This window comes from Lynx rufus, unplaced genomic scaffold (genome assembly GCF_022079265.1).
Source record: "Lynx rufus isolate CCGP_SWC_20201006 ecotype Redwood Valley unplaced genomic scaffold, mLynRuf1.p SCAF_2, whole genome shotgun sequence".
NCBI classification, from domain to species: Eukaryota; Metazoa; Chordata; class Mammalia; order Carnivora; family Felidae; genus Lynx; species Lynx rufus.
In genome coordinates, this window is record NW_025814834.1 from 203,261,915 (window position 1) to 203,289,485 (window position 27,571).

General features: G+C 43.6%; 2 protein-coding genes across 4 annotated transcripts in view; one reads left to right on the plus strand and one right to left on the minus strand.

The window, feature by feature from the left end:
* The window catches only part of AUNIP (aurora kinase A and ninein interacting protein), a 22,877-nt gene extending 14,550 nt beyond the window's left edge, over window positions 1–8,327 (plus strand). Inside the window, exons 2-4 of the mRNA XM_047083821.1 lie at window positions 4,981–5,119; window positions 6,581–7,405; window positions 8,188–8,327. Of these exons, the coding sequence (XP_046939777.1) occupies window positions 4,981–5,119; window positions 6,581–7,405; window positions 8,188–8,327 (1,104 nt within the window). The remainder of the gene's footprint in view (window positions 1–4,980; window positions 5,120–6,580; window positions 7,406–8,187) is intronic.
* On the minus strand, window positions 8,107–27,106 carry MTFR1L (mitochondrial fission regulator 1 like). Of its 3 annotated transcripts, none has more exons than XM_047083820.1 (7): window positions 27,048–27,106; window positions 23,902–24,045; window positions 23,285–23,389; window positions 20,187–20,296; window positions 19,756–19,967; window positions 18,228–18,549; window positions 8,107–9,541 (listed from the first exon to the last, which is right to left on the minus strand). In XM_047083820.1, the coding sequence occupies exons 2-7, from the start codon at window positions 23,923–23,925 to the stop codon at window positions 9,436–9,438; spliced, it is 879 nt and encodes a 292-aa protein (XP_046939776.1). In that variant the 5' UTR covers window positions 23,926–24,045; window positions 27,048–27,106; the 3' UTR covers window positions 8,107–9,435. The 3 variants fall into 3 exon arrangements, with proteins under 3 accessions (XP_046939776.1, XP_046939774.1, XP_046939775.1); XM_047083818.1 differs by having other exon boundaries at window positions 27,019–27,087; XM_047083819.1 differs by lacking the exon at window positions 27,048–27,106 and having other exon boundaries at window positions 23,902–24,667.
* Window positions 27,107–27,571: the final 465 nt, after the last annotated feature.

The following is a 27,571-nucleotide window of genomic DNA, read 5'->3' on the forward strand; positions in this document are numbered from 1 at the left end:
TGCAAGATCATGACCTGAGCCATGCCAGACACTGAACTGACTGAGCCACCTAGGCGCCCGGGTAGTTTTGTGGGGTTTTTTGTATTAAAAATGTTTGTTTATTTTGAGAGAGAGAGAGAGATCGAGATCAAGCAGGGGAGGGGGAGAAAGAGAGAAAATCCCAAGCAGGTTCTGTATGGTCATTACAGAGCTCTACGCGGGGCTTGATCTCAGGAACCCATGAGATCATGACCTGAGCCGAAGTTAAGAGTCGGAGGCTTAACTGATTGAGCCACCCAGGTGCCCCGTGGTAGTTCTATTTTTAATTTTTGAAAGAGCCTTCATTCTGTTTTCCACAGTGGCTGTACCAGTTTGCACTCCCAAGGTGTACAGGGGTTCCTTTTTCTCCACTTCCTTGCTGGCACCTGTTGTTTCTTGTTTTTTATTTTAGCCATTCTGACAGGTGTGATATGTCATTAGTTTTGATTTGCATTTTCCTGATGATGAGTGATGATGAGCATCTTTTCATGTCTGTTGGCCATCTGTATATCTTTGGAGAAATGTCTGTTCGTGTCTTCTGCCCGTTTTTTAATTGGATTATTTGAGGGTTTTTGTTTTTGTTTTTTTTTTTGTTTTTTTTTTGGTGTTGAGTCATACAAGTACTTTATATACTTTGGATATTAACCCTTTATTGTATATATCATTTACAAATACCTTCTCCCCTTCGGTAGGTTGTCTTTTAGTTTTGTTGATAGTTTCCTTTGCTGTGCAGAAGCTTTTTATTTGGATGTCGTCCCCATAGTTTATTTTTGCTCTGCTTTTGTTTCCCTTGCCTCAGGAGACATCTAGAAAAATATTACAGCTGCTATCAGAGAAATTATTGCCTGTGATCTCTTCTAGGATTTTTATGGTTTCAGGCCTCACATTTAGATCCTTAATCCAATCCATTTTTAGTTTATTTTTGTGTAGGGTGTAATAAAGTGGTCCATTTTCTTTTTTTTTTTTTAAGTTTATTTATTTATTTTGACAGAGCATGAGTAGGGGAAGGGCAGAGAGGGGGGCAGAGAGAGAGAGAGAGAAAGGGAGAGAGAGAATCCCAAGCAGGCCCTGCACTGTCAGCATGAAGCCTGATGCGGGGCTCAAACTCACAAACTGTGAGATCATGGCCTGAGCTGAAGTCAGACACTTAACCGACTGAGCCACCAGGCACCCCTCATTTTCATTCTTTTGCATGTAGCTGTCCAGTTTTCCTAACACCATTTGTTAAAGAGACTTTTTCCTATTGCATGTTCTTGCCTCCTTTGTTGAAGATTAATTGACTATATAATTGTGGATTTATTTCTGGGCTTTCTATTTCATTCTGTTGATCTGTGTGTCTATTTTTGTGCCCGTACCATGCTGTTTTGATTACTGCAGCTTTGTATATAACATTGAAATCTGGAACTGTGATACCTCCAGCTCTGTTTTTCTTTTTCAAGATTGCTTTGGGTATTCAGGGTCTTTTGTGGTTCTGTACAAAGTTTAGGATTGTTTGTTTTAGTTCTGTGGAAAAATATTGTTGGTATTTTGATAGGAATTGCGTTAAATATTTAGATTGCTTTGGGTAGTATGGACATTTTATCAATATTTGTCCCTCTAATCTATGAGCATGGAATATTTTTTTCATTTGTTTGTGTCATCTTTAATTTATTTCATCAGTGTTGTTTTTTTGTTTTGTTTTGTTTACGTTTATTTATTTCTTTAGAGAGAGCATGAGCAGGGCAAGGGCAGAGAGAGAGGGAGAGAGAGAGAGAATCCCAAGCAGCCTCTGCACTGTCAGCACAGAGCCTGACAGGGGGCTTGAACTCACGAATCATAAGATCATGACCTGAGTTGAAACCCAGAGTCAGATGCTTAACCTTAACCAACTGAACCACCCACGTGCCCCCATCAGTGTTTTATAGTTTTGAGAGTACAGGTCTTTCGCCTCCTTGGTTGTTTATTCTTAGGTATTTTATTATTTTTGGTGCAGTTGTAAATGGGATTGTTTTCTTAATTTCTCTTTCTGCTGCTTCATTATTAGTGTGTAGAAATGCAACGGATTTTGCACATTGATTTTGCATCCTGTACATTGATTTTGTATCCTGTAACCTTACTGAAATCATTCATCAGTTGTAGTAGTTTTTTTGGTGGGGTCCTTAGGGTTTTCTATATATAGTATCATGTCACCTGCCAATAGTGAAAGTTTTATTTCTTCTTTACCAATTTGGATGCCATTTATTCTTTTTTTTTTTTTTTGTCTGATTTTTGAAGCTAGGACTTCCAATACTATGTTGAATAAAAGTGGTAAGAGTGGACACTTGTCTTGTTCCTGATCTTAGGGGAAAAGCTGTCAGTTTAAACTTTCACCATTGAGCATGATGTTAGCTGTGGGTTTTTCATATGGTCTTTATCATGTTGAGGTATGTTTTCTCTAAACCTACCTTGTTGAGAGTTTTTATAATGAATACATGTGGTACTTTGTCAAATGCTTTTTCTGCATATATTGAAATCATTTTGTTTTAAAGTTTATTTTGAGAGAAACAGAGAGACAGCATGAGCAGGGGAGGGGAAGAGAGAGAGGGAGAGAGAGAATCCCAAGCAGACTGCACCATCAGCACAGAGTCCAATGCAGGCTCAAAACTCACGAACCACAAGATCGTGACCTGAGCCGAAATCAAGAGTCGGACACTTAACCCACTAAGCCACCCAGGCACCCCATCGAAATGATCATATGGTTTTTATCCTTTTTCTTATTGATGTGATATATATCATATTGATTGATTTGTGAATATTGAACCTCCCTGTATCCCAGGAATAAATCCCACTTGATTGTGGTGAATGATTTTTTTTAAGTGTATTGTTGGATTTGGTTTGCTAATATTTTGTTGAGGATTTATGCATCTGTGTTTATCAGAGATATTGGCCTATAGTTGTCTCCTTTTGTAGTAGTGCCTTTATCTGGTTTTGATAACAGGATAATGCTGGCTTCATAGAATGAATTTGGAAGTTTTCCTTCCTCTTCAATTTTTGGGAATCATTTGAGAAGAATAGGTATTAACTCTCCTTTAAGTGTTTGGTAGAATTCACCTGTGAAGCTGTCTGGTCCTGGACTTTTGTTTGTTGGGAGTTTTTTGATTACTGATTCAATTCATTGCGGTAATCCATCTGTTCAAATTTTCTACTTCTTCCTGATTCAGTTTTGGGAGGTTATAGGTTTCTAGGAATTTATCCATTTCTTCTAGGTTGTCTGATTTGTTGGCATATAATTTTTCATAATATTCTTACAATCCTTTGTATTTCTATGGTGTATGCAGGACTTGGCATTCTTGTAAGTCATTTAAATAACTGTATATTATTAGTCTTTTTTTCCCCCATAAGCTGTAAGCTTTACCAGGGCAGAAACAGTCTGTATATTTTTGTGCATCATTATATTCCCAGTCCCTAGCATATAGGTGCTAAAATACTTGTTTGCATTCTATCTCACTATTTCCCATATCTAGGATGTGTCTCATAACATTTAGAGAGTGATGTGCCTACTTGGGCTTCCTCATAGCATGGTGGCCAGGTTCCAAGAGTGAGCATTTCAGGAAAGCAAGACAGAAGTGCATGACATTTTTATGACCTAGTTTTGTAAACCATGTAGTGTTATTTCTATCATACTTTATTGGTGAGTCACAAAATTCTTCCGAAGTTCAAGGTGGGGGACTTCACAACTTAAGAGGAGGAGTGGCCACCTCAGTTTCTCCAAATTCCAGTCTCCATATATTTAATTAATCGACAGATGATTCCAGGAAGAAAGCTAGGGTCATCATAGGGCTCACCTCATTTGTTTTTCTTCTCTCAGGGCTCACAATCCAATGCAATACCTGTTGTCCACCATCTAAAATCAGTGGTCTTATGTATCTTATCCAGTTTTCTAGTTTTGTGTAGTGGAAGGGAAAGTTCCAAGCCAGTACTGGAAGTCAAAGTATGAGTTTTATATTAAGGAGTTCCTTCTTTTTTCACCAGTTAAAGTACATTTTAGTTTCCAAATGTAAAAATGAAGTCAGCTTTGGCTAGAATTAATAATTTGGGTTCAAGTTTCAGACCTATCTCCAATTTGTAGCATGAATGTTGGCAAATGCCATTTCTTCTTTGGTTTTCACACCAAACTGAATTGAGTATAGCCCCATTCTCAGGTTACTTCTCAGGCATTTCTTAACCAGCAAGTCGAAACAAAACCAAATCACACTAAATAAAGATGAGGTTAGATTTATAGTTAGTTGACAAAACTTCCCAAATCTCTATGGTACATCTTCTAATTCATACTGTAAAGTATAAAGGGGCTGAAAGTGTGTAAGACTAGCTGTTTCATTGCTTTTCCTTCTAGTAATAACCAACTAGTATGAATCCCAGGAACTGTGTGTAAGCCTTTTATGTGAATTGACTCACCAAATCCTCATAACAGCCCTATGGGGTAGGTACTTTACTGTCCCCATTTCACACACGAGAATGAGACCTAGATTAAACAACTTGCAGAACATCACACAGTTAATAAGTAGCGGTGGCAGAATTGGGATTGATTTGAACCCAAGCTGTGTGACTGTGGAGTCATGCTCTTAACCATATGTGGCTATTTGAAAACCACTAGGTATGTGTCCACTGCTGCTAATGTAGAATCATTATCTTTAAATATAAGAGAGAGTGTCATCCCTGGAATCACTTCAACAAATCCTGTTTAGTCAGCCTGATTTCCGTGGGGAAGCAGAAAGATTGGGCTATAGTTGGAATATGTGATTTGCTGAGAAAAATACCATCAGTATGGCAGGAAATGATAGATGATGATGTACACAGCAAAAACTACCCAGAGACTAGGATAGGGTGGAGTCCAAAGGGTCCAGTAGGGTTCTGTGAGGATCACTGGTGTTTGTTGAATCTCTCCCATCTGGCACCTGTTTTGATATTAATAGGTTTTATTGTTCTTTTTCTCCCCCTTCTCAGACACATGTAATGAAGCCAAACACCAAAATGCTAACACTTTTTCCTGGAGAAAAAAAGGCTAAGATTTCCTTTACTCAAAGAATTGCACCTGCAGGCATTCGGCAGACCAGCATCGCTTCCTTCTTCACCTTGCAGCCAGGTATGGTGACCCGCCTGGGAATACCCAGGGAGCAGAAAGGAATGCGTGCACTCTCCTCTGCTGCAACGTTTATGAGAAGTGGTGACACTAGTGCTTTGTGTTAAACTTAGTGACTTATTAGAAGAGGTTGTGTTATAAAACACAACAAAACCTCCCCTTCTGCAAAGCAATATATACGTGCTTTTACAAACATTTTCTTTCTGGTTCACTCAGTCTAATATTAAATATTTGTACTTCCTGACAGAGCGGTGAGGAGAAAGGTATACTTTGGGAGTTGGGGTGTGCAGGGGAGCTGACCTGCCATTAGTTAGGTCTTGGATTGGCCACAGTGAACAGTCTAAGATTATTTAATAGTAGGTGTTTCTGTATAAAGCTTCTCAAATTAGTCAAAGATGTGTTTTTGTTAGAAAGGTTGGCATAAAGTTGCTTGTGTCTCATCATCCTTTGGTAGTTCTTTGCTTACGTGTCCCTTTTCAGAGGATATGCTACCTCAGAGCAGGCTGGGGCTTACAGAGCAGGGTGTCTGCTGGATGAAGGGTGCTGGGAGAGCTTTAACTCTTTTGATTCCCAGGATTGCATTGCATAAATCTTAAATTCACTCTTCCTGCCCCAAACAAGAACTTAAAATAAGCAACTTTTTGCTTTAAGTAACAAGGGCTGATTTTCTTCAAGGATGCTTCCTATTTCAGAATTCTGGCATGTTCTATAATCTATTGAATTCTTAGGCAACGTTGAGAAATCTTTCACAAAACATGGTTTCTGCCCTATGATTCCTGTTGGAGGAAGAGGAAATCATTCAGCTTTGTTTGTAATTAGATCTTGGTATAATGGGCGGGAGGAGTCCATGTAATTCATCAAGGCAGAACAAGATCCATTCCATGCCTGATCAAAGGGACAGGCTGAACATTAGCAGTTTCTTTTTATTGTCCTTCCTACTGGTTGACTTAGCATCCTGATGGTCTTTACTCCCTTTCCCATGAAATGTTTGCAGAGTGGGGCATTTAATGTTCTTTGCACTGTCACCAGTGCAAACTGTTTCACATACTTCTCAAAGGACAATATATTTAGCCAAAATCACTGTTTAGCAGAAACCATGTTAAATAAAAAACAAAAGCAAAGTTGATGTGCCCTGTGAGACAAACCCCACATATGAAAACGCAGCCAGAAAAGTAGGCTGTGTGATCTGAACATAGCTAGCATGTTTGACTCTGTTAGGCCGATCACTGGAAGCATCCATATATTTGAACAGCAGAATATGAGGACTGTGTTTTAGAAAAATCATTTTGGAGAAAGTACAGATTAAAAGCAGGAAGACCAGCTATAAATGTGTGTGACAAGTCTGAGACCCCTGCACTAGGTAGTGGTAGTAGCTAATACTGATTTAAAAAAAAAAAACAGCTAAATCCTGCTCAGGGCAGAGTTTTCCTGCAGAGTAATATTTGCTCATGTCTGTCTTACTAGGAAGAACAATTGGTGGTGACCAGAGGAATGTTTCATCTCCTATAGAAAGTCAGACCAACAAAGAGTCTAAGAATGATGTAACCCAGCTAGACCATTTGATCCAGGGCTTAGGGGATGATTGCATGGCACCCCCATTAGCCACTTCAACCCCTGCAGACACCCAGGAAGCCGGACTTTCTCCACAGCCCCTCCAGGATTCTGGCCACCACAGGATGGGAACACCATTTTTGACTGTGCTGTCTTTGCTCCAGCCTGACACCTTAGTCTGTGCTGCAAAGAGTAAAGCCTCTCCATCTTGTTCCTTCACCAAGAACTTGGAAGGTTCTCGCTCACTGGACCAAAAGGAGGAAGAGAAAGACTCTTCCTGGAAAAGGGAATGGCTTCATGGATCTAAGAAAAAGAACTATCAGGGTGTGGAGAGACCCATTAAACCACCTCGGGGCAAGGGCCATGAGCCCTTGGACAAGACGCCATTAGAAAAGGTGTCTGCAAAAGAAACCAGACAGACCCCGATCCTCCTTCAAACATACAGGGATTCCTGGAAAGGGGAAAACACACACTCAGTGAAACAAAGCCCTTGTCCTATCCCTCTATTTTCTTGGGACAGTGAAAAGAATGACAAGGACTCTTGGAGTCAGCTTTTTACTGAGGATTCTCAGGGCCAGCGAGTCATTGCCCACAACTCTAGAGCTCCTTTCCAAGATGTAACCAACAACCAGAATCGGGGCTTAGGGCAGTTTTCTAGCAGCCGTTGGGCTCAGTGCCAGGAGACGCCCACTCAGTTAAATCTGCAGCCTGATTTGCTCTTTACCCAGGACTCAGAAGGTAATCAGGTTATCAGGCATCAAGTCTAAATGTCTTTATGACGGTTTTGTTCTAAAAGTACCTCGAAATGACAGAGCTGTAGGAAAATATTGGGGTGGGGGGGTTGGGAGTGTGGGTGGGAGGGAGGCAAGGGATGACGTTATAATTGAGCATTTTCTTGGTGTCAATAAAGCAAATGGGGCCGCTTGTTGAGGGGGTATGATGGTGCCTTTCCCTGAGGAAGAGGTGGCTGGTAAACTTGTGCGAGTCTCTGATGAGCAATGAGGAGGCAGGGCAGGTACTTATCCCTCCACTAAAGAGTCCCTACTCAGCCTGCAGAGCCACCTCTGTGCCCTTTCAGATGCCTGACTGGAACAGCGCTTCTTACGGATGGGTGTTCTTCTAATCTCTGGCTGTTAGCTTCCCCACTCAACCATGGGACCATTATTCCTGACACCTTTTTGAGGTGATAAGGCAAATCTCCTGGGCCCAGATGTATGGGGTCAGAGAGGATAGAGAGATTTTAAAAAAACCACCATCATTCTGCTTTCTACTTATTTCTGTGGGGATTTTACAGCATTTTAAAGACTTCTACTGTGTTTAAACATCTCCCTTAAAATAGCCTGAGCTATATAACAATCTAGATGTGCTACCACTCTTCTACAAGGTATGAGGGAACTCCCTTTGTAAAACTACGAATCCAAATAAATGACTCTATAAGCTGACTCTGATGGTAATTAAAACATTACCGCTTTATTTCTGGAAAAGCAACTTTTTAATAATATATGCTCTGTCACTGCCAGGGTCTCACCTGAACACCTGTGTTCTAGCCGAGATGTTATCCACCAGGTGGCAGTTTCGCATGTTGCAGGTATGCTACCTTAAGAGGCTCAATCAGCCCCTAGGGGGCAAGTGTGCAAGCTGTAAGATGGAACTACTTTAAGAGTTTGGGTAAAATCCCTACAGAAGGGGACAAGAGGCTCCCTACAGAAGTGTTTTTTTGTTTTTATATAGGCAGGACTTTATAAGAAAAGAGGGGAAGCCTCTTTTTACGAAACTTCACATACCTTAAAATTAACAGGAATCCTATACCCATGGGGGATGCAAGGGGTCACAACCCAGAGACAAAGAGCAGGTGCAGTATCTCTCCATATCCTTCATTTAATGTCAGGTAGTGCTTCAACCCACACACACAGGATACATACCGTAGAGAAAGGGACCCGAGGGCGTCTGAGTCATGCATGGTGTGGTAGGTACAAACCTTGGCCCAACGCAAAGGAGCAGTCAAGGGCCTGGAAGAAGGATGGTACTCTTCTCTCCTCCCCATTTCTCTTTCCTACTAGGCTTAAACTAAAGTCCACGGAAGAGAAAGCATTTTCAATCAGTGGAACCCGTGAGGGCCCAGGGCCTGGGAGGGTAGATCTGGTTGTAGAGTATTACAAAATATATTTAAGAAAAAAGCAGCCCAGGCTTCCCAGCAGCAGCCCAAGTGTCAGCTGGTCCAGAGGTGTGACCCTCTATATCTAGGTGTTGGACTGGGAAGGAGGAGAGGGGGGTTGCTGGGCACTGGTGTCCATTTATGATGGAGCAGCATAAGATTTTCCTTGCCCTGTCAACACATACAAATACAGCCCCCCTCCCCTCAGCCCTGCTCTGCTACAAGGAAGCCGCTGAGAGTGATAGCTGGGCACAAAGTGTCCGGTGAGACCAGTTATGGGGTCTAATGCAGTGAAGTAATAAGCCATTCACTTAGAACTGATTTTCACACAGAGGCAGGAAAAGCCAAACTTCTATCTCATCCTTTAGACTGAGACATTCCAACCTATGCATTTACCTGTAACAAGTGTCTCAGTGCAAAACATGCCTTAGCTTCTGCTAAGGTTCGAAGCAAAGGAAGCATAATCCAACTTTTCTTTCAGTCCAAGCTCTAGATTTCCGCAAGACCTTTGCAAAAAGATTTCTAACTGTGAGGCAGAAAGGTCTGTGGTGAGGAAGGCAGCTATTGAAGGAATTCCAGGAGCATGAGACTGAATTTGCAGAGCTGAGTTCTGTCAGTTTCCCTTTCTACTAATATCTTCTTCCTTCAGGGCAAACTTCCTCCTTAGGACCTCAGAGATTAGGACGGCAGGGTCTTCCTCCTTTAGTAAACTCCGGCTCCTACAGACAAAATCATAACTTAGATTTATTAAGTACTTGCTCTGTCTCAGGTAATGTTCTGTGTCTTTGAATACGTTATCTCATTCAGTCCTCACAACAATCGTACAAAGTTGGTGCTATTAAAATCCTTTTTTTCAGATGAGGAAACTGAAGCACACACAGGATTATACAGTTTTGCCAGTCACTAGATACTCAGCTAGTAAGCAGCAAATCCGGAATCCAAAACCAAGCTAGCTGGTTTCTTAACTAGAATGCTTTACTATTTCCTGAAATGGCTATAGAATGTGGGCAAAGTAAAGGACTATCAACCTGGTAGAGCTGGTCTCTGATCGCTAAGCTTCTCCCACCTTTTGGTGTCTTTTCTTTGTAGCATTTCTGCAGGGGAAGGGATTCTTGACTCTGGGCTATTCTTTTATTAACTCTACAGAAAAGGTGTGCTGAAGATTTCCTACTACCCTATCTGTTCATCAGGGGAGCTCTTAGATTTTTTTTTTTAATTGGAAAGAACACTTAACAAGAGATTTATGCTCTTAACAAGTTTCTAAGCATATAATACATTGTCAGCTATAGGTACAATCTTTTTAAATTTATTCAGAGTGCACGCGCATGTGCATGTGAGCAGGGGAGAGGGGCGGGGGGGGGGGGGGAGGGGAGAGAGAATCTTAAGCAGGCTCCACAATCAGCACAGAGCTTGATGCAGGGTTTGATCCCATGACTCTGGGATCATGACCTGAACTGAAATCAAGAGTCAGAGGCTTAACTGACTGAGCCGCCCAGACACACTACAATCGTCTTTAATTAAAAAAGGTTTTTTTGGGGCGCCTGGGTGGCGCAGTCAGTTAAGCGTCCGACTTCAGCCAGGTCACGATCTCGCGGTCCGTGAGTTCGAGCCCCGCGTCAGGCTCTGCGCTGATGGCTCAGAGCCTGGAGCCTGTTTCTGATTCTGTGTCTCCCTCTCTCTCTGCCCCTCCCCAATTCATGCTCTGTCTCTCTCTGTCCCCAAAATAAATAAACGTTGAAAAAAAAAATTAAAAAAAAGAAAAAAAAGGTTTTTTTTTTTTTTTTTTTTTTTTTTTTTACCTTTTGACACCTTTCATCTAGTTCTCCCATCTCCACTGCAGTCTCTGGCAGGCACTAGTCTGTTCTTTGTATCTATAGGCTTGTTTTTTGTGTTTTATTTTATTTATTTATTTTTACGTTTATTTATTTTTGAGACCGAGAGAGAGACAGAGCATGAACGGGGGAGGAGCAGAGAGAGAGGGAGACACAGAATCCGAAGCAGGCTCCAGGCTGTGAGCCATCAGCCCAGAGCCTGACGCGGGGCTCGAACTCACGGACCGCGAGATCGCGACCTGAGCTGAAGTCAGACGCTTAACCGACTGAGCCACCCAGGCGCCCCTGTGTTTTATTTTTTAATTTAGACTCACATATAAGCTATCATACAGTATTTTTCTTTCTCAGTCTGGCTTGTTTCACTTAGCATAAATGACCTCAAGGCATCATATTGCTGGATATAGCAAGACTTCATTCTTTCTTAATGGCTGAATAATATTGCATTGTGTATCTGTACCACAATTTCTTTATCCACTCATCCATTGATGATAGGCTGTTTCCCTATCTTGCTTTTTGTAAATAATGTTGCAGTGAATATGGGGGTGCATACATCTTAAGTGTTTTTGTTTTCTGATAATACCAGAAGTAGAACTGCTGGATCATATGGTAGTTCTATTTAATTTTTTTGACTAACCTCCATACTGTTTCTCATGGTGTATGCACCAGTTTACATTCCTACCCAGTCACAAGGGTTTCCTTTTCTCCACATCCTTGCCAACACTTATTTTTTTATTTTTTTGATAATGGCCATTCTAACAGGTGTGAGGTACATTGTGGTTTTGATTTGCATTTCCCTGATGATTAGTGATGTTAAACATCTATTCATGTGCCTATTGGTCATCTGTATGTCTTTGGAAACATGTCTATTGCAGTTCTCTGTCATTCATTCATTCATTCATTAAAGTAAGTAATCTCTACACCCAGCCTGGGGCTCGAAGTCACAACCCACCGACTGAGTCAGCCAGGCATCCCCTCTGCCTATTTTTTAATCAGACTGGGTTTTTGGTCTTTTTATTTGTTTTTTGCTATTAAGTTGTACTTCTTCATATATTTTGGATATTAACCCTTATTGGATATATGATTTGCAAATATTTTCTCACATTCAATAGTCTGCCCTTTCATTTTGCTGATGGTTTCCTTTGTTGTGCAGAAGCTTTTTTGATACAGCCCCATTTGTTTATTTTTGCTTTTACTTTTGGTGTCCAGTTGAAAAGATCATTGCCATAACCTATGTCCTACGTCCACATGCCTGTGTTTTCTTCTAGGAGTTTTATGGTTTCAGGTCTTACATTCAAGTCTTTAATACATTTTGAGTTAAGTTTTGCATGTGGTGTTAAGACAGTGGTTGAGTTTCATTTGTTTGTATGTGGCTATCCAGTTTTCCCAGCACCATTTATGGAAGAGACTGTCTTTTCCCCACTGTATGTTCCTGGATCCTTTGTTGTAAAGTGACCATATATGTGTGAGTTTATTTATGGGCTCTGTTCTGCTCCATTGAACTGTTTCTGTTTTTATGCCAATATCATACTGTTTTATTTACTATAGCTTTGTAATAGAGCTTGAAATCAGGGAGTGTGATGCCTTCAGCTTCTTCTTTCTCAAGATTGCTTTGGCTATTTGGGGTCTTTGGGATTCCAAATCAAATTTTAGGATTCTTTGTTCTAGTTCTGTGCAGAATGCCATTGGAATTTTTATAGCAATTGCATTAATCTGTAGACTGCTTTGGGTAGTATGGATATTTTACCAATATTAATTCTCCGAATATATATTTATTTGTATCTTCTTTAATTTCTCCCAATATCTATTTATTTGGGTCTCCTTTAATTTCTTTCCTTGATATCTTGTAGTTTTCACCTCCTTGGTTAAAATTAATCCTTGGTATTCTATTCTTTTTGATGCAGTTGTAAATGGGATTGTTTTTTAAAATTTCTCAGGTAGTCTGTTATTAATGTATAGAAATAACAGATTTTTACTTACTGATTTTGTATCCTGCAAATTACTGAATTCATTTCTTCTAACCATTTTGTTTTTGAGTCTTGAAGGTATTCTGTGTATTATCTGCAAATAGTGACAGTTCTACTTCTTCCTTTCCAGTTTGGATAGGTTTTCTTATTCTCACCTGATTGCTCTGGCTAGGACAAAGTGGTGAGTGGGCATTTTTTTCTTGTTCTGATCTTAGAGGAAAAGCTTTCAGCTTTTACTGTTCAGTGTGATGTTAGCTGTGGGCTTGTCATTTCTGGACTTTATTGAAATGTTGAGGTATGATCCTTCTATACCTGCTTTGTTGAGAGTTTTTATCACAACTGGATGTTGAATTTTCTTGAGAGGTTTTTCTGCATCTTGTGAAATGAACATAGGACTTTTATCTTTGGTTTTCTTAATGTGGTTTATCACACTGATGTGCAGATATTAGACTATCCTTGAATCCCCTGAATAAATCCCACTTGATCATGGTGTATGATCCTTTTAAGGTATTGTTGAATTCAGTTAGCTAATATTTTGTTGAGGAATTTTGCATCTGTGTTCAGGAATATTGGCCTATAGTTGTATTTTCTTCTGGTGTCCTTGTTTTGGTGTAAGGATAATGCTGGCCTTGTAAAGTGAGTTTGAAAGAGTTCCTTCCTCTTCTGTTTTTTGGAAGAGTTTGAGAATTGATATTCTTCTTTGAATGTTTGGTAGAATTCACCCAGTGAAGTCATCTGGTCTTAGATTTTTTTCATTGGGAGGTTTTTGATTACTGGTTTAATCTCTTTATTAGTAATCAATCTGTTCAGATTTTCTATTTCTTCATGATTCGGTCTTGGTAGATTGTATGTTTCTAGGAATTCACCCATTTCTTCTAGGTTGTCCATTGTTGGCACATAATTTTTCATAGTAGTCTCATCCTTTGTACATCTGTGGTATTGTAATCTCTTTTATTTCTGATATTGAGTCCTTTTCTTGGTGATTCTGGCTAGAGGTTTGTCAATTTTTTATCTTTTCAAAGGACAACCTCTTTCATCTTTTCGGTTGCTTTTTAGTCTTTCATTTATTTCTGCTCTAATCTTTGTTATTTCCTTCCTTCTACTAACTTTGGGTTTCATTTATTCTTTTTCCTGGTTCCTTAAGGTATAAAGTTATTTGGGAATTTTGCTTCTTGATAGGCACTATTGCTGTGAACCTCCTTGTCAGAACTGCTTTTGTTACATCTCATAAATTTTGGTGTATTTCCATTCTGTTTGTGTCAAGGTATTTTTTTATTTCTCTTTTGGTTTCTACTTTGATTCTCAAGTTGTTTCATAGATGTTGTTTAATCTTCACATATCTGTGAATTTTCCAGTTTTCTTTGTGTAACTGATTTCTAGTTTATTTATTTATTTATTTTTTAGCAAATAAGGTGGTTTTATTAAAGCACGGGACAGAACCCATGGGCAGAAAGAGCTGCCACTGATACCTAGTTTCTTATCACTGGAGCTGGAAAAGATGCTTGGTAGGTTTTCAGTCCTCTTTGTTTTGTGGCCTACCATATGATCTATCCTGGAAAATGTTCCATGTACACTTGAGAGTGTACATTCTGTTGCTTTTAGATGGGATGTTCTGTATATATCTGTAAAGTCTGTCTGGTCTAACATCACATAAGGCTGATGTTTTATTTTCTGCCTGGATGATCTATCCATTGATGCAAGTTGGGTATTAAAGTCCCCTACTATTGTATGGCTGTCTCTCTTCATGTCTGTCAATATTTATTTATACATATAGATGCTCTTATATTGGGTTCATAAGTATTTACAAATATTATATCCTCTTGTTGGATTGACCCCTTTATCATTATATAACCCCTTTTGTTTCTTACTACAATCTTTGTTTTGAAGTCGATTTTTTTCTAAGTTACAGCTACCCCAGCTTTCTTTTGGTTTCCATTTGTATGGAGTATCTTTTTCTATCTCTTCACTTTCCATCTGTGTGTGTTCCTACATCTAAAAGAGTCTCTTGTAGGCAGCACTTAGGTTTTGTTTTTTAATCCATTTAGCCATAGCCTTTTTTTTTTTTTCTTAAGATTTTAGTCCTTTTTGGGGCCCCTGGGTGGCTCAGTGAGTTAAGTGTCCAACTTCAGGGCATGATCTCATGGTATGTGTGTTCGAGCCTCACATTGGGCTCTTTGCTGTCAGCACAGAGCCCAATTCAGATCCTCTGTCTCCCTCTCTCTGCTTCTCCCCTCCTCTTTCTCTCTCTCCTAAGCATAAATAAACATTAAAAGTTTTTATTCATTCATTTATCTCTACACCCAGCATGGGGCTCAACCTCATGACCCCAAGATCAAGAGTTGCATGCTCTCCCAACTAAGCTAGCCAGCTGCCCCATTTAGCCACTGTTTTTTGACTGGCATATTTAGTCTGTTTACAGTATTGGGTATAATTATTGGGGTGCTTAGGTGGCTTGGTTAAGCATCCGACCTCGGCTCAGGTCATGATCTCGTGGTTTGTGAGTTTGAGCCCCACATTGGGCTGTGTGCTAACAGCTTGGAGCCTGGATCCTGCTTCAGATTCTGTGCCTCCCTCTCTGGCCCTCCCCTGTTCACACTCTGTCTCTCTCAAGAATAAACATTAAAAAAAAAGTTATTGGTAAGTATGTACTTGCCATTTTATTGTTTTCTGGCTGTTTCTGTAGTTCTCTGTACCTTTCTTGTCTTGCTCTCTTCCTTTGTGGTCTGATGAAACTCTCTAGTGGTATGCTTATATTCCTTTTTATCTAGTGTATATTTACGTTTTTGTTTTGTAGTTAAGATGAGCCTTAAGTAGAACTCCTATCCATAAGTCTATTTTAAATTGATAAAACAGTTGCCAACTTGTTTGATCGCATCCTAAAGCTCAACATTTTTACTCCCCCTTCCCATTTTTGAGATCACATTTCACCATTTTTTCTTGCATATCCCTTAACTATTATAATCAGTTACGTTTTTACTTTTGTTTTTTTTAGGTCTTTGTTATTTTACTTTTGTGTTTTTAACCTTAACAAGTGATTAATCCACTATTTTTATTACATTTATCTCTCCAGTGAGATTTGCTCTTTTATATGTGTTCCTGTTTCTGATTAGTGCTTTTTTCAGCCTAAAGAGGTCATTTTAACATTTCTTTTAAGGCCGATTTAGTGGTGATAAACTCCTTTAACTGTCTGGGAAATTAATTCTGAATGATAACTTTGCTTGTTTGGAATTTTTCTTTTAGCATTTTGAATACACTTTCATTCCCTCCTGGGCTGCAAAGTGTTGGAAAATGTACTGAGAGTCTTACAGGGGGGTTCCTTTTTACATAACAAGTTATTTTTTTCTTGCTGCTTTTAGGGTCTCTTTGAGTTCATCTTATTTGGAACTCTCCAGGCCTCCTGGATCTAGACGTCTGTTTCCTTTCCCACATTAAGGGGCATTTTCAGCCACTCTTTTTTCAATAAGATTTCTGTCTCTCTCCTTCTGGGAGCCCTACAATGAGAATGTTAATCCATTTGATGTTGCCCCTTTAAGTTCCTTAATCTATCTTCACTTTTTTTTTCCTCCTACTTACTGCTCTGATTGGAGATATTCTATTGCTTTGTGTTTGAGTTCACTTACCCTTTCTTCTGTTCCATCTAGTCTGCTGGTGAACCCCTCTCGTGTTTTCATTCAGTTCAGTTATTGTGTTCATCAGCTCCATGACTTGTATTTTTCATATATTTTCTATCTTTTTGTTGAAGTTCTGTGTTCATCCATTCTCCCCATCTTCTTCCCAGTTTTACATCTTTATGACCATTTTGAACTTTTTATCGGGTAAGTATCCTACGTCTGTTATCACTGAGGTTTTGTTTAATGTTTATTTTTATATTGGAGAGAGAGGGGGCAGAAAGAGAGGGAGATGGAGGATCTGAAGCTGACTGTGCAGAGCCCAGTGCGGGGTTGAACTCACAAACTGTGAGATCATGACTTGAACCGACATCAGACACTTAACTGACTGAGCCACCCAAATGCCCCTTCCCTGAGGTTTTTACAAGAGATCTAGAATTCACAGTAAAGTATTCACATCATAAGGGAGCCTTGGGAACAGAATCAACTCCAGATTGGGGTAGGTTTGAATACCTGATACATCATAAAAGAGTGTCCTAGATACCTAGAAAATAGGTGCTTTAAATTACACATGTCCTTATGAAGTCATTTTACTAGGTGTAAGGGTTAACTAACATCAATCTGTCACATTTCTGAATCTTTGCTGATGGGGCTACTTTCTCATTTTTAGTTATCAATTCAGTTCTTTCTATTAAATAAGTGGGAGAAGGAGTTTGGATCTAATATGGTGAAGAGGCAAGTAACAGAAAGTTTGAGAGTCATTCTATAAAACATTGACCAGAAGAAAAAGGCATAGATCAGCTTAAAGGAAGCAGGAGCTGAATTTGGGAATGCAGGAGATCTAGGAACTGTGGGTATGACCAACCAGCCTAGGCCCCAAGAAGGGAGGTTAAAAATGACTTCCCTAAAGGACTGACTATCCAGGAAGCAATGAGGGAGTCAGTCAGCCTTTACAAGTAATTGGGGGCCAGACATACCAAGGTGAGTAACCTTCCCTTCAACAAGAACTCCAACTCAGGAGACAAACTTCATGTCCCAGCCCCCAAAAGAGCTTTTTTATCTGCATTTACAAATAGCTGCACACTCCAGCCTTTGGGGTCTGGATGTTGAACTTCAGTGTTTCAGTGCTCAGGAACCTGCATGTGAACAAGCTTCTCTGGTGCATCCCACGAAGGTAGCTCAGACTACACTTGGAGAAACACTGCAAGGTAGTGAGTCCCTCTGGCTGGAGCTCTAGGGCTTCCTCTGCGAGGTGAATTTCTCAAGGTAGGTATTTCCTAAACTCCTTCGCACCCCCACTTAAAATACCTAGGGCTCCATTCCTTGGAGGTTCTGCTTTAGCAAGTTTAAAGGTGTATTTTTAACAAATTCTGATGGGCAGCCAAGTTCATAAGTTTCAAATGGCTAATCCAGTTGGCTTGTATAAGAAGGGACCACTGTATATTTTTTAATGTTTATTTGAGAGAGACAGCGTGAGTGGGGAAAGGGCAGAGCGAAAATCCCAAGCAGGCTCTGTGTTGTCAGCACAGAACCCAACATAGGGCTCTATCCCAACACTGTGAGATCATGAGCCGAAATCAAGAATTGGACACTTAACCAACTCAGCCACCCAGGTACCCCAGGGGACATTTTGGAATTCTCCCATCTATCAAAAACCCAGTTTGAGATACTAAAATAATTATTATGCAACCCTATTTTGAAGGGTGGGGCATGGGGACACTTGTCACCAGCAAGAACTAAAGTGGTGAAGCCCCTCTGGGGGACAGAAGTTGGATTAGATAAATCTCTACCAATGATTGAGTTAGATCACCCAACCAAATGTAAAATGTTGCTCTTTCCTCAAACCAGAGCCCGGGGTGTTATTAAGCAAGCAAGCTAGTTTTGTGAATGGAGTAAATCATAGCCACTACTGAGGACTTACTATGTAAGTTTCTACTAGGCCACTAGCCAAAATGACTTAAACAGTAAATACATTACCAGAGCTCCTTATCAAATACTTACAGATCTTGGCTCTGTTTCATCCGGTGGAAGTCCTTCAGGATCCCCATCATATCTGCAAAGCTGCTGGCCTTGGACAGAGAAACACAGTCATCCTCTTCAGACGAGCTGCAGGTAGCCTTGTGTTCTGGTTTGCAACATTCAGGGCTGGCAGAACAAAGCAGGGGGACTGATGGAAGCTCAGGGACCTCTACCTCGGTCTCCTCGGTGATGTCACTAATGACAAAGGAAGTTGTAGAGTGGAATGAGGATCCAAAACAAGGTAAGGGAGAAGAGACATTTGAACTTCCTGGAGATAAGAAATCTGGCGTTAATGAAGCCGAAGCTGAAAGAGAAAACAATAGGCATGGATGGACATTGGGCTAGAACACGGCAGTAATATCTTCTCCCCACAAGCACTGCCTACCAACAACACTCATTTCCTGGGCTGACACCGTGACCTTCTGGGAGAGCCCGGGATAGTCCGTGTAAGCCAGTGGAGGATTCCTCCACTACCCTCCCCTCTCAGGATCTAAAGAAGATACAGAAGCACTGAGTTCTTCCAGTGTTCTGGGAGGGTGGAAGAATCCACCCCGTAAAGGCTTAGGCACCTAAAATCTCCCTCCCATTCTGCAGTGGGCTATGGAGTGACAGCCCTATTTCGACCAAAGCAACAGTAACAGAACCAAAGTCAGAATTTGTCCTTTCTCTAACTGGGCTAGTGCTTCTGAGTGACTGGAAGAAGTAGCCAAAAGAGAATGGTGACAGTCCTCCTAGTTTCTCAAACCTTAAGGGAGAATTTCCAAAACAAAAAGATTTTTAAGTTTCATTTTTCATCAACTACTTCAGCTTGTCTCTTGGATGACAAAAATGTAGCCAACATATAAATGAAAAACTCAAGTATAATTCCTCTATATAACTGCCATATGATTTTCATGTGTTGTACCAACAGATGAAGTCATAGCTCCCAAACCTTAAGTTAACAAGGACCAGAAAAGTGAGGATGGAAGGAACAGGAGGATAAACCCTGGGCAACTGGGGCGAGATCCACATGTTGATGTTTCATGCACTAGGTCAAGACAGACTCCCGTCTATTTCCAGCGGTTCTGCCTTACAGACAGATGGAGGGATGGAGAGGTGGTCTCTGGTAGAACAAGGAAACGGAAGATAAGTGCTCAAAGGGGATAGCTCTCTCAATGGTGGGGAATGCTTATCTCTCATTAAAAATGAAAGCTGCTGGAGGGCTCACGGAATACGTGATGTTAAAGACACTTGGATGAGGGTATTGATTTTTGTGGCCAAGGGAGGGAATCTGCCTGAGGTCACAGGTAAAGTGAAGGTTTTGTTCCTAACCAAACCAGTCAGCCCCAAATGGCCAATGGAAACCACCCAAGGAGTACCAGAGGCTAGTCAGGCCTCAGAACAGCCCCAGAGTTTTGGGCCTATGTCCCCCTGAATCATGGACCATCATTTTCCTACCCTTATCCTGTACCAAGAGCCAGGGTAAAAGGAACAGCCTGCTATATTCTGGCCCTGACTCAGGGGCTCCTACCTGCATCGGCTGCCACTATCTTAGCAATCTGGCTGCGCAGGTGGCTCAACTCATCCTGCAGCTCTGTGGTGCGGCTTAGGGCTGGCAGGGCTGGCTTCTTCAAGGCCAGGAGCCTCTCCTCAGACCCACGCAGGTTGGGCACTGAGGCATTACGCTGCATGACAATCAGAGGGCTGGGCTTCCAGGTATGCCTCAGGGGCCGTGTGTCACTCCTGGACCAGGGAAAGACAAGTATGTCAGCAGAGACAGCCAGCCACTGCACCCCTTCTAAAGTTCCTTCACTCGTTGCTACAAGAGTAACACAGCCAGGTTCAGAGCCCACAGCTTTTGTTGCCCTCGGCCCCTCTTGAACACTCTCCCTGCTGCCTGCCACCTCATCTGGAAAGAAGCTCCCTCCCTATTCCCAGCAGACCAGCTACTGCCTCAGCTACCTGACCCGGGCATATGTCTCCTCTTCATCCGCAGCAATCCAGGCGATGTCAGCCAGAGTAGGGACTGGGGGTACATCCCTCAGACACAGGTCAGAGATGTTGGGCAGGGTCTACAGGGAAGCAAAAGTCATCAAAAAACAATTACTGAAATCATGAGGAGACTATCAAAGACTGCAAAACATATGGGGGGGGGGGCACCTAATTCAGTCCTGGGTACCAGGATGGCTTCCTGGAAACAATTTGAATAAAAGGTCAGAAGAAAGTTTGTGGGATTACAAACAGCTCAGCACAACTGGACAGAGCTACGGATGGAGGGTGATTTGCAAGAGGCTGGAAAGTGAATAAGAGCCACTGGAGGATTTTAAGAATCAGATTTTAAAAGATTACTCTGGTTGCTGTGTGGAATATGCATGAGAGAGTGAAGAGACCAGTTTTGAGTCTATCTTCCAAGCAAAACATGGCAGCCTAGGGTAGGACTGGGATCTGGTTTTTTGTTTTAAATGTTTTATTTTTGAGAGACAGGGAGGCAGAGAACCCCAAGCAGGTTCCACACCGCCAGCACAGAGCCCAATGTGGGGCTTAAACTCATAAACCATGAGATCATGACCTGAGCAGAAACCAAGAGTCAGACACTAACTGACTGAGCCACCCAGGCGCCCTGGGAACTGTTTTTACATATAAAGTTTTATCGGAAAAGTTCATACCCATTCATTTATGTATTGTCTGTGACATCTTTTAAGCTGCAACTGCAGAAGTGAGTAGTTGTAACAGTAGTTATGGCCCACACATTTAAATATTTACTATTTGGTCTTTTAAAAATTTTTTTTTTTTCAACTTTTTATTTATTTTTGGGACAGAGAGAGACAGAGCATGAAAGGGCGAGGGGCAGAGAGAGAGGGAGACACAGAATCGGAAACAGGCTCCAGGCTCTGAGCCATCAGCCCAGAGCCCGACGCGGGGCTCGAACTCACAGACGGTGAGATCGTGACCTGGCTGAAGTCGGACGCTTAACCGACTGCGCCACCCAGGCGCCCCTATTTGGTCTTTTAAAGAAAACATTCGCTGCCCCTAGTTAGAGCAAAGGAGTCTTCAGTGGGACTGGCCAGAGATGCCTTTTAACAGAAATGGCCACTAAGAGCATCTTGCTTTCTCTGGCTGGGAGAATACAGGTGCAAAGACAACAGTCTTGTTTGTTATCAACAGGAAGTTTCTCCTGGCTAGCCTCCTTATAACACCTCTGTAGCTAACTGGGATCTACACTGTTATAGCAACATTGTGTTAAGCAAACTTGATAATTTGAATATTTAGATTTAAATAACAAGAAATGATTATACCAAAAGAATAAGAGGATTCCTTAAAATATCCCCTCAACCCAGTGAACAACAATCAGGGAACAGACAAGGCTGAGTGACTCTGTTAAATGAAAAGTTAGGAGGATTCTGTCATGCTTTGAATATATCAAAGTGAAAAAACATGCACCTATGAAAGGATGGAACAGAACTACACCAAAACATTAATAGTTATTATATGATTACATGTAATTTATTTTCCTTTCTCCTTTTTTATTTTCCATAATATTTTGTATGGGTAATGGGTAAATTTAAAAAATAAATCAGCAAGATTCCCTTAAAGGAATTTACAACCAAATCCAGGAATAATTTCTCAAAAACCCATCTATACAGGAGTTAAATTCAGATGTTTCTGCTACAAATTGGCAGGTAGATCAGGAATTGATAGCTCCAGCTTTTAGATAGGGAACCTGGATCTCACAGGAGTGATGTGATGCTCCAAGGTTACACAGGAAAGGACTTCCACTGACCCAGAAGTTACTGTTAAGATGGGCCACTTAGGGGAAGCCTCCATTTGTTTTCCTTTCCAGAGTGCTGCTCCACTATTGACAATTAAATGAATATATATAAAGTACTTAGCATAGTGCCTGGCACACAGTATGTGCTCAGTAAATGTTAGCTAGCATTACTCCTACTACTCATGCCATACTCCTGCTCTGTGGGAGCCTGTGCCCTTGATTGTCCCTGCCCAGCAGCATCTGGCCAAAGGACTGAAGAGGTTATAGCCAAGTGTGGGGGCAACATCCACTGAGTCCCTACATTCCCTAGCTGTGCTTCCCTTTGTTTCTGATGCTTCAGGCAGCTAGGACCACATCCTGCCCATACCCTTTAGGCAGTTCTGGATAACTGGCAATCTGGGTCACAGGACAGCCACTCATACCACACACTTCTAACTCCATTCTTGCCTCTAATACTATCCCTGACACCACTTCTGACTCCAAAATGAGCTACAGATTTCACAGCTCAGCATCTGATACAGAAACTCACCTCCTTCATTTCTGTTTCCACCTGGACCCATATCTTTTCAGAGAAATATTTGTCACATCTGTGTAGGCAGAATGTTTAAGTACTTGTGCCTCAGTTCCCCAAATGTATATACCTTAAGCACCTAGCCAGGAGCTGGTACTTAACCATTAGTTCTTAGAGGAGGGAGGTAGCTGGGTCTAAAGAATGCTACTTAGCTTTCCACTGCAGAAGCGGGGGGTGGGGGGGGGTACATCTCAGAGATGGGCTAGGGAAGAATCTGCTGCAGAGTGGGTGCTAAAGGCCCCAGTGGCATCAAAGATTAGGGGCACCTGGGTGGTTCAGCTGGTTAAGCGTCCGACTTCAGCTCAGGTCATGATCTCATGGTCTGTGAGTCCGAACCCCGTGTCAGGCTCTGTGCTGTTAGTTCAGAGCCTGGAGCTTGCTTCAGATTCTGTCTCCCTCTCTCTCTGCCCCTCCCCCACTCACTCTCTGTCTCTATCAAAAAATGAATAAACGGTAAAAAATATATATATTTAAAAAATGCAAGATTATTCATTTATAAACAAATTGGAAGTCTGACAGTTGTGGTCATAGTTTCATGTGCAATCAGGAAGGCACAGTGACCAGTATCCATTGTATTGTACTTAGTATTTCTTGACAAAATGAAAAAGTGATCAGGAAGGCAACCTGCCTTAGCAACACCAAGGAGTCTGGGGCACAGAAGTAGCACCATCCTGCCACAGTCTCTGAGCCTCTACTTACCTGCCCTTCCAGTACACTTACCTGGAAGGATGCCCGGGGACACGGCTTCAGGGGCAGGTTGGTCCCAATTCTTCTCACTACACTGCGAGCAGCTCCATGTGGCTTGTTTTGCCAGATTGGGATGGTCTAAAGCAGAGAGTGACAAGGAATCTCAGAGATGGGTCTAACTACTCTCCCATCCTACTCCCCTCTCCTTTAGCAGGGAGACTGAAGTCCCCAATCCCAGGGACACGGTGCAGTGTGGGGGTTAGTCAAGTCTCAATACGAGTTCGGGCAGGTTCCCCAGTTGCTAGTCTTCACCTTGGCCAGCCACTTAAGGGGATATTGCTGTTGCCAAGGCACTGCCAATGCTGGGAGGATCAGTGAAGGGGGGTGAGGAATTAGCTGGGTGTAGGGATCACGTAGGCTTCCCTCCCTTTCCTCTGCACCGAAAAGCAGAAACACGCTGGCTCCTCAACTGCCTCAAAGACGAGAGTTGGCTTTATCTGTGGGAGGGCGGGAGGTGGGCGTATGTGGAAGGGTCGCCTCCAGGGGAAAGGAAAAATTAACTGGAGAGTCTCAGAATTTCCTACAGAACTTCAGCAGGCCCAGGGCTCAACTCTTCCCCACCACAGCCCTGCCCTGGGAATGCCCCTTACCACATTGGCTTCCATTGCCGACATTTCAACCGGCTCCTGCACTTGAAGGACAAGGCAGCTGCGGGGCAGCTCTGGGGGCTTGGGGAGGCTGGAGGCGTGACTCCTTCATATCAGGCCATCCTAAGGAACACCAGATTTCTCTTCCTGTGAAACAATCCCCACAGTGGGTACTCGATGGCCAGCACACAAGTCCCACAAAAACCAGGTCCTGCAGAGCCATGACTTATACCAAGGTAGAAGTATACCTTATACTAAGGTATCAAGTCAGAAACCTTGGTATGCTCTGATGTTTCACAGGGTTTGAGAAAAACAGCCCAAGAGACTGCTTTCACCCAACAATGGCTCCAAATCCAGACTCTTAAAGGTTCTGTTCCGGACTCGTCGCATGAGCTTGGCTAACTCTGGGAGCTTTCCTGAGGCAATACAGTAAAACCTTGGTTTGCGAGCATACTTCGTTCTGGAAACATGCTTGTAACCCAAAGCACTTATATAGCAAAGCAAATTTCAAGAACCATTGGCTCAGTTGCGATCATGTGATGTTCGGTGTCACATATTACCAATATTACAAGACATCACTCATTTATCAAGTTAAAATTTATTAGAAATGATTGCTCGTCTTGCGGAACACTTGCAGAACAAGTTAATCGCAATTCAAGGTTTGACTGTACTGGTAAAGATGTAAATAGACCTCTCTTGGGGGGTGCCTGGGTGGCTCAGTCAGTTAAGCATCTCACTCGATTTCGGCTCAGGTCACGGTCTCACAGTTCAACAGTTCAAGCCCCACATTGGGCTCTGTGCTGATGGTGCCAGACAGGCCTGCTTGGGATTCTGTCTCCCTCTCTCTCTCTGCCCCTTCCTCACTCATTCTCTTCCTCTCTCAAACATTAAAAAAAAAAAGGGGGGGGATTCCTTTGGTAGTTACAAAGCCAAATTGTAGGTACCATCCAAACCCAGCAATCATTCTTAAAGAAGGGATGTAAAAGCCCAGCACGTGCCACCAAGCCTAGCACTGCTGGGTCCTGGCAAGGGGGAGATGTAAAACAGACAAATGGAGAATGAACAGCCAGCTCTTGCCAATCTGAATCTACTGAGCTACAGGGAAAAGATCCAAATGTTCATCCTGCTTAGCTATCTACAGGTCTTTTAGCCTCAGGCAGGCCATATAACCTTTCTGAAGGTTGGCTTTTCCAGATGTAAAGGGGACAAGAACAGCTGCCACCTAGATTATCTTAAGGATCAATGAGTGAAACAGGATTTTAAAGTACTTAATGAACTGTTAAAACAAGACACAGACGGATGGGGTCACAGCTGCTCCTGACGGTGAGCAGATGCAATCGATGGACTCATTCCCTTGTTCATCAGACACTAACAATACCCACTCTGTGCCAGGCCCTGTAGGGGCTTTGGAAGCAGTAAGACACACCCATGCTCTCACAGAACTCACAATCTGGAAGAGAAATGGGACCTGAATACATAATTCTAGCAAAGGCTGAATATCGCTGCTTAAGAAAGGTACAGTAAACAGGTGGCCAGGTGAATTCAGGCTCCTGGCCCCGCAACCTCATGGTGAGTTCAGAGGGGGTAGGAAGGGATGAAAAACAGCAACAAAAGCACAGGTCCGAGACAGGAAGTTGAGAGGGGCGTAAAGAGGAGCACAGAAGGTAAACGGGGTCGTGAGGGCTGGGAATGCACTCACTTTATGATACACACGGGGAAAGGAGGCTGAAGAGAGGAAAGGAACTGTCTAAGGTCACTCGGTGGGCACACCAGAAGAAAGCACTTCAAGTCTGGTCTAGATCCTGCTACTTTCTGCATGGGCTCAACTCCATACAGCTCAAGCCTTTATCAAAGTCCCGCTGTGCCAGGCTCTGGTGAATGTCAGTGCTGCCACAGGTTCCACGGAACAGTGGTTCCCTGTTGTTTCCCACTCTAGGCACTACAGCCACTTCCTCTCCAAACTTACTTCCAAAGACTCAGTTGGGCCTAACACAACAGCCAGAGAGATCTTTCTAGGACACATTCCTCCTCTGTTTAGCCCACCCCCGGCTTGCTATAACCAACAGGATCACATCTACACAGAATGGCCTGCGGGGCCCTCCACAATCGGGCCCAACCTCACTAGACAAAACCCCAAGGCCTACAGTTGGGCCCTCGCGCACTTGACAGCCACCCCGCTTGCGTTCCCCTAACCCTCCAGCCACGCTGGCCGCCTCACAGCACTATTCCCTCCGCTGGAAACGCCAGCATCTTCTTCACCAAGCTCATCATTCTTCAGGGCTCAGATCACGCATCGCCTCCCCTTCCCTGACAGGTCCTTACTGCCCCCCTCCCCCCCCCCCAGCACCCCACGTTTCCTTCGGAGTCCTTTCACAACAGTAATGAGGTCCCCGTGTAACGTGCTGTCTGCCGAAGGGCAGAACCTTCCCCAGGCACAGCACAGTGCCTGCCTCGTCCGCAGTGGGCACTTCGACGTTTGTTCGGGAACGAACAGGAACACGGGCTTGGCCTTCACCCCCTCCTCGTCCCAAGGGTCTTCGGCTAGACTTCCCCCGGTTCGCCGGCAACGCTGGTTGGTTCTCAGCACCTCCGCGCTCCCACGACCCCTCTCCGGGCCGCTGTCATTGCCTGTCCACACACGCTCTCCCGCAGAAGGCTCGGGGCTCTTCCAGAGCAGAGCCTGCTCTCGTCACCCCGGTACCGGGCGCCCCGCCGAGCTACAGTCCGCGTGGGCCCCAAGCGGCTGCGCTGGGGGAGCCGCTGCGGGGAGCTCGCTCGGGACACGCCTCCCCTCCCCCGCAACGTCCCGACCCCATGGGGCCAAGGTCGGCCAAGCTCTCGCTACCGGCCCTGGCGGTCCTCGGGTCCCAGAAGAAGCGAGGCGGCCGAAGTAGCCCGGCCGCCTAAGGAGCCTCTGCAATAGCTCAGCCATCGAAGACGGGCATTGAGTCCTCCCACTCCCAGCCAAGCTAGGCCGACAACATGGGCTCCCGCGAGAACTGGCGCGGGAGCAGGAGCCGCGGGCTCCTAGTGTCACAACGCCTGACACTAGGTTGCGTTGACAGTCGGGCCGGGAGGCCGCGCTCCCGTCTCCCGAGCGGCACTCGGTCCCAGTCTTACCTCAGACTCCAGCTCCGGGACTCACTCACCTTACGGCCCCTCCTACCACAGCCGGCCGCGCAGCCTCAACGGCCCTCACTTCCGCCGATCCGCCCCCGGAAGTGATCCTCTGCGGCTGCGCACCGGGCCGCGACCTCGCGCGCCCTCATCAGGCGGACCCTACTCAGGGCGGGGCGAGTGCGCCTTCGGCAGGGGCGGGGCGGCGGGCGGCCTCAGGTGGGGACGCCGAAGGAGGGGACACGCCCATCCCCGAGACCACGCCTGCGCTGGCCCAGCCCCTGGGAAAAGTTGACTATGCTTGGACATCCCCGCGGCCTGATTGGTCGCATCCGCCGCTGGTGTCCGCCTTCTAGGTGCTCTCCCGGGGTAGTCCCGAGACGACCTCTAGCAGCGGATGTCCGACTACGTGCCCCTCTCAGACGCCCAAATTGTGTGGCGCCTGCTGTCCCTAAGCCTACTGCAGCCTTGAGAATCCTCCACCTGGCGCTCTCCAGGCCCTCCGGACCCAGCTCTTGCCTTATCTCGCCTTGGTCCCCTTTTCACACTTCATGTT